Below are 13,784 nucleotides of genomic sequence, written 5' to 3'. Positions count from 1 at the left end.
AAACCAAATCTGCTCTGACCTAAACTTGAAAGGCTGGTTATCTGAGACAGGGGCGCTCATTGCTGAGTTCCTTGAAAAACAAGTTACTTTCTATCTAAGCCAAGGTCCGGGCTTTAAAACAGTAGGGAAAAAAAACTTTAATCTGGAACTTCCTGTTTGGTAGTATTTACAAAGCTTTCAAAAGGCAATTTAAACATTGAGTAGTATTTGGCATAAAACTTCCAATTGATTAGCTCACCATCTGCACCCACAGGACGGCTGCCTGGTAAATCCTTTCTTACTTGAGAGAAGTAATATTTTAAAAGAAGACAACTCCAACTTGATCAGAAAGGAAGCACAATGTTGGATCTTTTAATCACACTTCCACTTTGATAGACATTTAAACCACATCCTTTAGCTGAAGCAGATGTTAAACCTTTGATATTCAAAATCTATTAACAAATAAATATCACTGAACTTTCTCTAATATAAACAGGCATTAAAACATTGAAAACAATTAAACTAATTCAAATCAACAATTTTTAAACTAACAATAGTTAATCTTCTCTATTGTCTTTCTCCTTTTAAAATAAATAAGATCACTGTTCCTGTATCCAGGGACTAACCTGGTGTAAGTTTATAAGGTAGGTTTTTCCACTGTAACTCAGGGCTAACAACGCTGACTGGTAAAACAAAATTGTTGCGGAAACAGCAATGAAGAATCCTTCTACGTCTGAGTGTGATGGTCTTCTTGAGTGTCCACCCGGAACCTGCTTGACTGACAGCAGTAAAATCTGAGCTACTGACGTATTGAAGGAAGCCCTGAACAACAGCTGTGATGGAAGACTTTCGTATCTGCCCTAAAAGCCAGCAGCGTGACAGGCAGCAAGTAACCGAAGGAAAATTTAAGGAACTGCTTAAATTTGTGCTCAACAAGTAAATTTAATTAGGAGACCAGCATCAGTAAATGGCAACCCGTGTGGAGTTTGCAACATGGATTTGCAACATGCATTAGGTGGGAGTCTCAAACTTCCTCACAGTTAGATTTTACTTCTGTAAATTTACAAACTTTACGAAGTTACATTTCCACACAGAGCCACTTGCTTTTCAAGCAGAAGATTTGGATCATTCTATCAAGTTCATTTTATCCTTTCCCTGCAAGTAAATTGTCTCCTCTGTATGATCACAAGTTGAAAAAAAAAACAATCAATTAAATCATCTTTCGGACCTGCAGCTACTTCCAAGTCTGTCTTAGGCAGCCGCGAAGTAGATCGCTTCCCTTTTTGCTATTAGCACATCCATGTTTTTTCTTATAGATACTTTTAAAGTTATACATATAAAGTACACACAAGTCATCCACAGAGCACAGAAATACTATAATTTTCTATCAATATTTTTAACTGCTGATTGAATGGTTGCAGAGGGTGCAGTGAAGGTCAATGTGAGGGGAGTTATCAATAGAACAGATTGTTCTGGAAGGTGAGAAAAGTCATTAAATTCTGTAACACTGATGGCCACAATATTTCAGAGAGGTCACTTCAATCTTAAAAGAAGTGTCAATTCCATGAATTAGTGAACAAACTCGGAAAGCTCCTTACCGGCCTGCTCTCCCTTTGAGAGGAGGAAGATGATGACCCACTCCTGTGAGTGGGAGTTGACCCTTTGTGAGCCGGTGACATGGTTTTCTCTTCAGAGCTCATGGTTACTGTTCGTAGTGAGCTGTATGCAGTTGTAGTCGCACTGTGGCCTTCAGTTAAATTTTGAAATTATCTCAATTCCAGTGCTTTAGCTAACATTATTCCCATCAGCAGACCAGCAAAAACACCACTGGGAAAATACCAGCTCAACCTGGGAAGAGGAAAAACAAAGTGGATCAACTTTTGCAGATATAAATAGAGTCCAAGCAACTTAACCTTACCTGTAAGTATTCAACAGAAGAATCATGTAAATATTTATTTGAATTTATCTAAATCCATATGTATTATTTTATGAAAAAGGTATTTGCTATGTGCAAAATGTATTTCATCCATTTCAATAATATGAATAATACGTATATAAAGTTTTCTTCCCTTCCTAATATTAAGGATTTTGCACTGCAACCTTGAGATTATTCCAAAATACAGAAATCTATTCTAAATTTATCTTGATGAAATAATCTGTTCAATATTTTCAAATTGCAAGGGTATCCTCCCCTCTGTGGATCATCTAAAACTTATTTTGAATTCACTATTTTTTTTCAAAAGTACAAAATTTACCATATTAAAAACTGACCTCACACTAATTGATTCATTATTAATTTCCATAGATAGAACAATAACTAATTTTCATAATGATGAATGTATAATCAGCAAAAGTTTAAAAAATGCATTGGAACCAAACTTTAGGTATAGAAAACTCAACACTATTGCACATTTAGCGTGCATGATTAACGATGTAACTTTGTTCCATTTACTATAGAGAGCATCTTCATACTTTCTTGTGCAGATCAACAGCTGCACACAAGTTTATCAAACCATCCCAAGACCTGCTTGGGACCTGTATGGCTTAAAGAACACATAAACGAGGTGGGGTGTGTTGCTTTTATGGAAGCAATAATGATGGCGTCCACTGTCATTGCTGTTAGATGCCTGCAGTAACCTAGGGATTTTTGTATCAATCTAACTCAACAAGGAAATCCTAGTAACTCTTGCCAATTATACACTGTGAATTCACAGGCTGCCTGGTTTGTAGACCTTTCCAACAGAATCCAGGGGTTTTCAGATATGCCTCAAACAAACTGATTCCTTTAATTATAACGTTTGGTGGGATACTAAGTCCTGGTTATTACTTAGCTGAACTACCTAGTCCAAAAAGTGTAGACTAACCTGTACCTTATAATATTATTAAGTTAACTTTCCTACCACTGAAGTTAGATGCACAAGCCTCCAATTACCTGGCATTTTCATACCGTCCTTCAAATAAAGGCATTGCTTTGTTTGTCCTCCAGTCATCTAACAACTCAGTAGTAAAGAGAATTTAAAACCTGTCAGATTCCAGCAATCTCCCTCCCTTAGCAGTCTGGGGTACATCTCATCAGGCCCTGGGGATATATCTATCTAGAAGCCCATTAGGATATACAGACATCCCACCCTGCAAAAACTCATTTCAGGGAGGTAGCACGCCCAGCCCCCCACCCCCACCAGTCATCCTCCAAGGGTCTAATCTGTAAACAAAGATGCAGAAAATGTGACATTAAAATACGTACATATAATTTTATATTATCATAGAGTCATTTTTTAATTCTATTACAACTTTAAGCAAGTCTACAGGGAGTTTGACCTCATCACGTAGGACATTAATAGAGTAGCTCCTTAGCAGCTAGCCAGCTAGTTTAAATAACATTAGCTATGCTAATGAACGAATGACACCTGTAAAACTCACCTCAACATGTCTTTTACAGTCATGGGCAATAGAAAAGTCACTGTTGCAAACAGTGCAGCGAGCAACACTATCATCATTTTTGAGGTCGACTGTAAAGCCCGCCCACAGAGAAAACTGATAGGTCTACTTAGCACGAAGAGAGACCAATCAGGATGCTCCCTCGTGCTCTCGCTCTTCCTCTTCCTTTCAAAAAAATCAATTTCCAGGATATTGTATATAATTTGTGGGCATCAGGAAGCCACTATCAATATGCGGGAGACTCCTGGAACTTCCAGGAGAGGAGGGATGTCTGGATATATAATACCTCTTTTTAATGGTATTTAATGCCCTAGATGGCAAGCGCAACATTTTGCTGGCACATGGCATGCACTGCCACCCCTCAATTCCTTAAACCCCATTCATAATAAAAAGATACATAATAATTATATTTACTAACAGCTGAAGCCACAAATATCTTTTACAACCCAAGAGCAGTGAGAGGTTTTCACAGGAAATATCTCATTATAGCTTGGCACCAGTTTGACAGACGCAAGGACACGTGACGTTGGATGACGTGGAGTGAAAGATTTGGCGTGATTAAAAAGGGTGATAAAGCAGTATGTATCTTCTAATCCAAAACAGCGGTGTGCAGGATTCCCTGCATAAAACAGCATTAAGACCCTGTTCATAAATGGCTTTGCGATAAAAGTGAGCAGGAACAAAAAGAACATTTCTCAAGAAGTCAGGAACAAAAAAAAAATCAGACAAATATTTCAATGAGGTTTATTTCCAACGTAGTTCCAATTTAACTGCTGCTAGTTTTGAGGTTTCAAATGTTACTGCTTAACATGGAAAACCATCCAGTGAGGGGGAATATGTTAAGGAATCATAGCTAGAGTGTGCTCCTTTACTTTTTGATAGTTTTCCAGAGAAAAAAATATTCAGTGCATTTCTGCTCACATTTAAATGAACTGAACAGCAGATTACAGGAAATTGGCAAAACACTTGATGTTATGCTTGATAATATCAAAGCCTTTGAAAACTAACAGTATTTAAACATGATGCCAAAAATGATATTTTAAAATGTCTTAAACCTTAAAAAAAATGACAGATATTTAAATTTCTGAAATATAGACATTTAGTGCCTTCCAATGCAATTTATGAGCATTGATTCAACTACTAAACAAATTTCTTTAAGATTCACCAAGTTCACATTATTTGAAGAAACCTAGAAGTTCATCCAGTATACAGACAGTGAAACATTAGACAAACTGAATTTGGAAACATTGCAGTGGATTGATTTGGACAATGTTCCAATTACAATTAATTGATTTACAAAGCAGCTTAATTTGGTGGCAAAAATTTGTCAACTAGAAAACACTGAAAGATTGATTAATAACTAGATAAAAGCATAAAAATCCAAACAATGAGGTTCTGAAACTCTGGAATTCCATTCCTTAAACTTCCATCTGAAAAATGTTGGAATATTAACAGTACAGTCAGCCTTCTTTATCTGCGAGGGATTGGTTCCGGGACCCCCCGTGGATACCAAAAAACATGGATGCTCAAGTCCCTTATATAAAATGGAGTAGTATTTGCATATAACCTACGCACATCCTCCTATATACTTCAAATCATCTCTGGATTACTCATAATACCTAATACAATGTAAATGCTATGTAAATAGCTGTTATACTGTAATGTTTAGGGAATATTGACACGAATAAAAACTGTACATATTCCTCTCACTCACAACACAGGCAGCGAATGAACATGACACGAGGCAAACAATGATCAAACGACGAGTAAAACTTGTAATACCTGTATAGTAGTTGTTACACTGTCTTGTTTAGGGAACAAGGACACTTTGGAGGAGGCTCAATAATAATAAACTAAACTCAGGAACTGTGGAGGTTGACGGCTGAGGATCTTCAAGCTTTGAACATCGAGACTTCAGAATTGCAGATGCTTTAGTTAGAAACATTGTTATAGGAAACTGTCTCTTCTTTTTCTTTGCATCATCAAACAAATATTGCAGTGGTTGTAGGCATGTTGTTACCCCTCAGGTGATACGGAGGGAGGAGGGATAATGCTGTTATTGCAGGCTTTGAATAATGCTTGAACAACAACTGCTGGAACAGCACTATCGGGTTTTCTCGATTCACGGTTGGTTGAATTCGCACATGCGGAACTCGCGGATAAGGAGGGCCGACTGCATTTTCAACAATGTATTCATGAGTCATTGTTTTCAATGAGGAACTTGGTCAAGTCTAATTGTAGAAGTAGACTTACTTATGAAACTAGTGCTATATACATAGCTCTCCAGACAACCAAATACATGCCAGGTATAAATATTTGTCATTATTAGTACAGCACTAAAGGTCTCACTGAGAGTAAAGTGTGTTTATTTGCCTTTCTGCGTTTTTTTTGTGAATATGTACTAAAGCTTATATATTCACATTTCATGTTATATGAGGTACAATAACAATACTATTTAGAAATGATGTTTTTCCACTTGTCTTTTTAAAAGATTAACATTAATAATTTTTGAACAGGTTTTCTAAAACACTTCATGTCAATCCATTATACTTTTATTAATAGTGAAATAATGAATACACCCAATAAGCAACAGTATTCAGCTTTTTCCCTTAAAACTGTCCAGAATTAGTTACTTTCTCTGCTCAAAATTACGATGGCACAAGAGAGTTTTGTTTTTAGAAGATTATCGCTGATTTGGGCATAACCTCTTATATAGATTTGCCCCCCTCGTTCTAGAGTTTCCACATTCCCTTCCTAGGAATTCATTTCAATGTCATTCTCCCTTGGAAAAGTACACATGGGAGACCTCACCCCACTTCTTGGTCCCTTTGGTGACTACTGGGCCCTACACTTTGTCTTGTTACCCTTTTGCACTTTGAATACATAAAATATTTTGTTTTTCTTAATTTTTCCTGCCAGTTATAAGTTGTTCCCCTGCTTTGTCCTTTAATTTTTTTTTAAGAGTTCCTCTCTTCCCTGTCTACAGTCTTGAGGAGTCTCTCCATAGATGCTGCCTCACCTACAAAGTCCTCCTTTCTGTTCCAATCAATATGGCCAAACTGAGAAACAAAACAGAAACATAGAAAACCTACAGCACAATACAGGCCTTTCAGCCCACAAATCTGGGCCGAACATGTCCCTACCTTAGAAATTACTAGGCTTACATATAGCCCTCTATTTTTCTAAGCTCCTATCGTGTCTACCTACACCACCATTGCTGGCAGCCCAATCCATGCACTCATCACCCTCTGCGTAAAAAACTTACTCCTGACATCTCCACTGTAACTACTCCCAGGCACCTGAAACCTGTGTACTTTTGTGGCAACCATTTCAACCCTGGGAAAAAGCCTCTGACTATCCACATGATCAATGCCTCTCATCATCTTATGAACCTCTATCATGTCACCTATCATCCCCATCGCTCCAAGGAGAAAAGGCCAAGTTCACACAACCTATTTTCATAAGGTATGCTCCCCAATCCAGGCAATATTCTTGTAAATCTACTCTGTACCCTGTCTATGGTTTCCACATCCTTCCCATAGTGAGGCGACCAGAACTGAGCACAGTACTCCAAGTGGGGTCTGACCAGGGTCCTATATAGCTGCAACATTACCTCTCGGTTCCTAAACTCAATTCCACGATTGATGAGGCCAATGCACCATGCATCTTCTTAACCACAGAGTCAACCTGTGCAGCAGCTTTGAGCATCCTATGGACTCGGATCCCAAGATCCCTCTGATCCTCCACACTGCCAAGAGTCTTAGCATTAATACTATATTCTGCCATCATATTTGACCTACCAAAATGAACCACCTCACACATCTGGGTTGAACTCCATCTGCCACTTCTCAGTTCAATGTCCCATTGTAACCTCTGACAGCCCTCCACACTATCCACAACACCTCCAACCTTTGTGTCATCAGCAAATTTACTAACCCATCCCTCCACTTCCTCACCCAGGTCATTTATAAAAATCACGAAAAGGGTCCCAGAACAGATCCCGTCTACAACCACTCTTTACCTTTTGCGGGCAAGCCAGTTCTGGATCCACAAAGCAATGTCCCCTTGGATCCCATGCCTCCTTGCTTTCTCAATAAGCTTTGCATGGGGTTACTTATTAAATGCCTTATTGAAATCCATATATACTACATCTACTGCTCTTCCTTCATCAATGTGTTTAGTCATATCCTCAAAAAATTCAATCAGGCTCATAAGGCACGACCTGCACTGGACAAAGCCATGCTGACTATTCCTAATCATATTATAGCTCTCTAAATGTTCATAAATCCTGCCTCTCAGGATCTTCTCTATCAAATTACCAACCACTAAAGTAAGTTACCAATCACTGATCTATAATTTCCTGGGCTATCTTTACTTCCTTTCTTGAATAAAGGAACAACACCCACAACTCTCCAATCCTCTGGAACCTCTCCTGTCCCTATTGATGATGCAAAGATTATCACCAGAGGCTCAGCAATCTCCTCCCTCACCTCCCAGAGTAGCCTGATGTACATTTCATCCGGTCCCGGCGACTTATTTAACTTGCTGTTTTCCAAACGCTCCAGCACATCCTCTTTCTTAATATCTACATGCTCAAGCTTTTCAGTCCGTTGCAAGCCATCACTACAATCATCAAGATCCTTTTCCACAGTGAGTACTGAAGTACTTCCTCCAGTTCCATACACATTTTTCCACTGTCACACTTGATTGGTCCTATTCTCTCACTTCTTATCTTCTTGCTCTTCACATACTTGTAGAATACTTTGGGGTTTTCCTTAATCCTGCCCGCCAAGGCCTTCTCATGGCCCCTTCTGGCTCTCCTAATTTCCTTCTTAAGCTCCTTCCTGTTAGCCTTATAATCTTCCAGATCTGTAACATTAGCCAGCTCTCTGAACCTTTCATAAGCTTTTCTTTTTTTCTTGACTAGATTTATTCCAGCCTTTGTACACCACAGGTTTTGTACGCTACCATAACTTCCCTGTCTCATTGGAACGTACCTATGCAGAAGTCCACACAAATATGCACTGAACATTTACCACATTTCTTCTGTATTATTCCCTGAGAACATCTGTTCCCAATTTAAACTTCCTATTTCTTGCCTGATAGCCTCATAATTCCCCTTACTCCAATTGTTGTTTTTGTGTGCCATCATCATTGATTCTACTGTGTTTTCTTGTATTTACTGTGAATGCCAGCAAGAAAATGAATCTCAGGGTTGTATATGGAGACATTATATATACATTTTGATAATAAATTTACTTTGAACTTAAAATAGATTTTCATTCTTGCATTCCTTCCTTGTCCTATGATGCCCGTGTGTATGTCACCTAATGCCCTAACCTATTGCTCAGCCCCTCCCAATTGTTCATTTATTCTGAGCCCATTCCCCTGGTAAAGTAGCTTAAACTCTCCTCAACAATACTAGCAATGACTAAGGATGTTTGACCCATTTCAGCTCAGGTGCAACCCGTCGTCCATCTGCTACAGGTGCCCCACCTTCCCTGGAAAGACTAACCTTCGATCCAGAAATCTGTAGCCCTTCCTCTACATCAGTCACTTAGCCAAAAAATTAATCTGACCTACACCTATTCACCTAACATGTGGCAGAAGCAACCCAGATATAACTTTATAGTGCCCCTTCTTAAATCTGTTATTTAGCTCCCAACATTCATAGTACATGACCAGTGCAGTTATTATTAAAGTGAATCATGAGCTCGGACTCACCCTTTAGAATGCCACAGCAACCGTGGAACACCCTTAGCCATTACACCAGGGACACAACACACCATCTGGATCCAGCTTAGTTACTACCTTTACAAATAGAAACCTCTCTCTTTCTCTCTCAAGACCCCTTGCTTACCCTCTCAGTTAAACAGAAAACATCATCAAAACATCCAGCCTACATGAATTTAACTGTAAAAGTTACTAGTTTGTAGTCTTAAGATAAATTTAATGGAATAATATTCACACCTCTCTGAGATCACTGAGAAAGCCACCTTGCAATCCCTCTGCCTCTCCTTATACATGCAGGCAAATCTCATCCAGTCATCTGAAATTAGCTGAACAATTGAAAACTAGGTGGGGAGGCTCTCAAGGCACCTCCTATATTTCCTCCTGAAATGTGTAGGCTTTTTGAAATATCATCCTACAGCATCTTAACTGTAAAGTTGGTGGCTTTGACTCTTCGATAAAATTTAATAAAATATACACTTACTCCTCGCTCATTACTGCCATTATGTTGATAAGACAGACCTTCAGATTGTTTTCTGGAAAACATCCATTTTCTACCTTCTAAATTGCATACATTTTAAACCAAAACTATTGCTTAAATTTCATATACTAGGTGCATTGGTACAAAACTTCAGTTTCTATTAAGCTGTTCAAACATTTACAGATTAAATTGCTCTGCTTCTCTTCTGGTATACAGTTACACTTAGGTGAAAATAAGCCTATTGACAACAGGGCTGCTGTAAATTAGAAATGAGCAATGTCTGAACAACCAGAAGTAGTTGCAGGAAAATGCCAAAGGGCTGACAGAGATGAGCTGCAGTCAGCACTATATCAATCAACTCTATAACTCAGTTGCAAAATGAATTTTCTACAATCTTGTATATCCACACCAACACCTGTTACAAATATTATATAAAACACAAAATGCTGGCAGGACTCAGCAGGCCAGACAGCATCTATGGGAGGAGGTAGTGACGACGTTTCAGGCAGAAACCCTTCATCAGGAGTGACAAATATTATATTGTTTCTTGATCATTTGCTCACAATGGATGTTTGGATAAACCTGTAAATAAGGAATGATAAATATGGCAACTACAGCCTCATCCTTCTAGAAACAAAAAGGCGTGGAAATAAATTAACAGCATCTTGGATTAGATAGGATACTAAAAGACAAATCATACTTGACCAACTTGATGAGGTTTTATTTGGAGTTAATTGACACAACTGATGCAATTGATAATGACGTGTATGAATCTATAGAAGGCATATGTTTACATGCTACACAGCAAGCTTGACAGCAAGAGGGTTGCAAAGCATGAAATTAAAGGGCCAGTGGTGGCAAAGCAAAGAAATTGGCCTTGTCTTGGTAAAAAAGTTTTGGAAATGTGTTGATTTTTCCTTACTAGAGGAAAGCAGAAAACAGGGAATTGTACTTGGCACACTGTTTTTCTTGATAAATATAAAAGAACTGGATTTTGTTTTTTTTTCTTATGTCACCTTTCTTATTTTGCTCTATCACCAAATGTGTGCCAGATTTTTTTCCCACAGTTCTAACAATAGGAAGCCGAGTCATCTTCTCTGAAGGTGGCGGAGTTTGTCATCGAGATGTCGATTATAATCAATACCTGTACCCGACTAGAAGCCCAAATAGAGTTTATTAATCATAGATGCCTGGTAAGCACTAGATCCTTTTTCTATCTTCTGTGTATTTAAAAATAAAAGTTACCCCCTCAAGTTCCTATTGCATCATTTTCGTCTCACCTTAAACCAGAATTCTTTAGTTGCCAATTCCCCAACTCTGATAAAGTGCTTTCACTCTATCGATATCCCTCATTCTTCTATAAGATCACCCAGTCTCCTAAGCTCCATGAAATAAAGTTCTAGTCCAACCTCTTCCAATAACTCAATCTCTCAAGTCCTGGCAACATTCTTGTAAATCTTTTCTGAATTCTTTCCAGTTTAATAACTTTTTCCTATGGCACGGTGACCAAAACTGAGCACAATACTCCAGGTGTGACCTCGCAAACATCCTGTACAATCCTCCCAAATTTTAGAGCCAATTATAAAGACCAGTGTGACAAAAGCCTTTTACCACCCTGTCTGCCTGTGACTCCACTTTCAGGGAACCACGTGGTTGTACTTCTATAGCGCTACCCAGGGCCCTGCTAATCACTGTGGAAGTCTTACTTGGACTTCGCTTCCCAAAATGAAACATTTTGCACTTATCTGAACTAAATGCCATTTGCTTTTCCTTGGCCCATTTACTCAACTACTCGGTTTTTTTGCTAATCTTCACTGTCCACTGTACAATATATTTTAATATCCTGTAGAAACTGACTAATTTTGCCTTATACAGTCTTAATCAAATAACTGATATACAAGATGACAAACAACAATGGGCATGCACTGACCCCTGAGGCACACTACTAGTCACAGGTCTCCAGTCTGAGAAGCAACCTTGCATCATCACCCTCTGCTTTCTACCGTCGAGGCAATTGTGTTTCCAAATAACAAAGCTCTTCCTGGGAGTACTGTAGGAACAAAACAAGATTCAAGTATTGCAAAAATAAAACAACTTCGAGTCACAGTATCTTCCAAAATGTTAGTGTTCCTGGAACACTTTAAAATACCCAAACCTCTTGAAGTTTCAACAGTTAAAAGTAAATTCTATTCTTTTTCTGTGAGACGAGTGATAAGAGTTCCAGACAGGAATCCCAATACACATTAGGACTATCAACTCAGTATCAGATAAAATAATTCACTAATGAGATTATGCAAATGTTCCTAGACCAATAAGTAAAACCCTTATTAGGTATAGGTAAACGACAAATTAACTACACGCCTAGTTGAACTTTGCAGAATGGAGAGCATCCAGGCCAGTCAGACTTTCCGATTACATTTGTTTCTGATGGATGGAGTTCAGACTGGTGAACGTGTGAGCCACAGCACCAACTCAGCAATGAATACACTGCTTAGTGGGCTCCTTTTTCCTCAAGGACACCAGATGATGCAGCTAATCCTGTATATCAAAGATGGAACTTGCCGCAGTAGGCTTGCTCAGCAACTGTAGAATCGCTGAGTCATTTGCAAGGCCATAAAAGTGTGAACACAGCAGAGCTTCAGAATTCCATAGTACACTTGAATAGAATTCTAATCAATCAACAAACAAAATTTTGCAAAGGATTTTCTTACTAAATGTCTATTGGATCAATATATGAAATTGAAAATTTACAGCTTGAGTTTCTACTCAACTATATCACATTTACAGTTTTGATTAAAAAAAAATTCCATCCACCTTTCTTGGGTAGTCCCTCAGGATCAAGCAACACACACGAAATGCTGGAGGAACTCAGCCAGTTAGGCAGCATCTATGGGAAAAAAAAAGTACAGCTGACGTCTCGGCCCAAAACATCCACTGTACTTTTTTTTCCATTGATGCTGCCTTGACCACCAAGTTCCTCCAGCATTTTGTGTGTGTTGGTTGGATTTCCAGCATCTGCTGATTTTCTCTTGTTTGTGACCCTCAGGATCAAGGACGACTTGCTTTCACTCCAGTTCTAAGGAATAGGAGATGCTGAATTATTATGGGTATACCATAATAATGGTACAATAATAATGGTATAACAGGAAGAATAAATAAAGGAGAGTTAGTGGATGTTGCTTGCTTGGATTTTCATAAGGCCTTTGGCAAGGGACTGCATGTGGAGCTGTTTAACTAGATAAAAGCTCATGGTATTATAGGAAAGATACTACCATGGGTAGTAGATTGACTAATCGGTAGGAAGCAAAATGTTGAATTAAAGGGGCCCATTATGGTTGGCTGTCAGTGACGAGTGCATTCCACGGGGGTCAGTATTGGGACTGCTTGCTTTCACACTAAATGTCAATGATTTGGATGATGAAATTGATGGCTTTGTGGCCAGGTTTGCTGACAATACAAAGATAAGTGGAGAGGCAGTTAGTGTTGAGGAAATGGGGAGTTTGCAGACGGACTTGGACAGATTGGAAGAATGTACAAAAAAGTAACAGATGGAATATAGCGTAGGGAAGTGTACTGTTGTACACTTCGGTAGAAGGAATAAAGGCATAGACTACTTTCTAAACAGGGAAAGAAATTCAAAAATCAGAGGGGCAAAGGGACTCCGAAGTCCTTGTGCAGGTTCCCCTGAAGGTTAACTTGCAGGTTTAGTCGGTGGTAAGGAAGGCAAATGCAATATTAGCATTCATTTCGAGAGGACTAGAGTACAAGAGCAAGGATATGATGCTGAAGCTTTTTAAACATTGGTCAGACTGCACTTGGAGTATTGTGAGCAGTTTTCGGCCCCGTATCTAAGAAAAGATGTATTGGCATTGCATCCAGAGGAGGTTCACAAGAATTATTCCAGGAATGAAAGGGTTAACATATGAGGAGTATTTGAAGGCTCTGGGCCTGTATTCGCTGGAGTTTAGAAGGATGAAGGGGGATCTCATTGAATATTGAAAGGCCTAGATAGAGTGATCTAACTATGCTTCTAATGGCCTCATAAAAGCAAGCCTAATGCAACTGACTGAACTTGCCAAGTTTTGGAGAACATAGGACCACTCAGACTGGAACAGATGGGAAACCCTGCACAAGGGAATAATCTATATGAACAAAT

At 38.8% G+C, this 13,784-nt stretch overlaps 1 protein-coding gene across 7 annotated transcripts in view; it reads right to left on the bottom strand.

The window, feature by feature from the left end:
- Positions 1 to 13,784, bottom strand: part of osbpl6 (oxysterol binding protein-like 6) — a 160,024-nt gene that overhangs the window by 95,337 nt on the left and 50,903 nt on the right. For 6 of the 7 annotated variants that reach the window (XM_059966756.1, XM_059966757.1, XM_059966754.1 and 3 more), the window contains one exon: positions 1,578 to 1,827. In XM_059966756.1, the coding sequence (XP_059822739.1) occupies positions 1,578 to 1,679 (102 nt within the window). In that variant the 5' untranslated portion in view covers positions 1,680 to 1,827. Of the gene's footprint in view, positions 1 to 1,577; positions 1,828 to 3,399; positions 3,502 to 13,784 lie in introns of those variants that run through there. The other variant, XM_059966755.1, reaches the window with a different exon arrangement.

Source organism: Hypanus sabinus, chromosome 4 (genome assembly GCF_030144855.1).
Source record: "Hypanus sabinus isolate sHypSab1 chromosome 4, sHypSab1.hap1, whole genome shotgun sequence".
NCBI classification, from domain to species: Eukaryota; Metazoa; Chordata; class Chondrichthyes; order Myliobatiformes; family Dasyatidae; genus Hypanus; species Hypanus sabinus.
The sequence above is the reverse complement of the archived record's forward strand: the minus strand, read 5'-3'. Positions and strand labels throughout refer to the sequence as shown.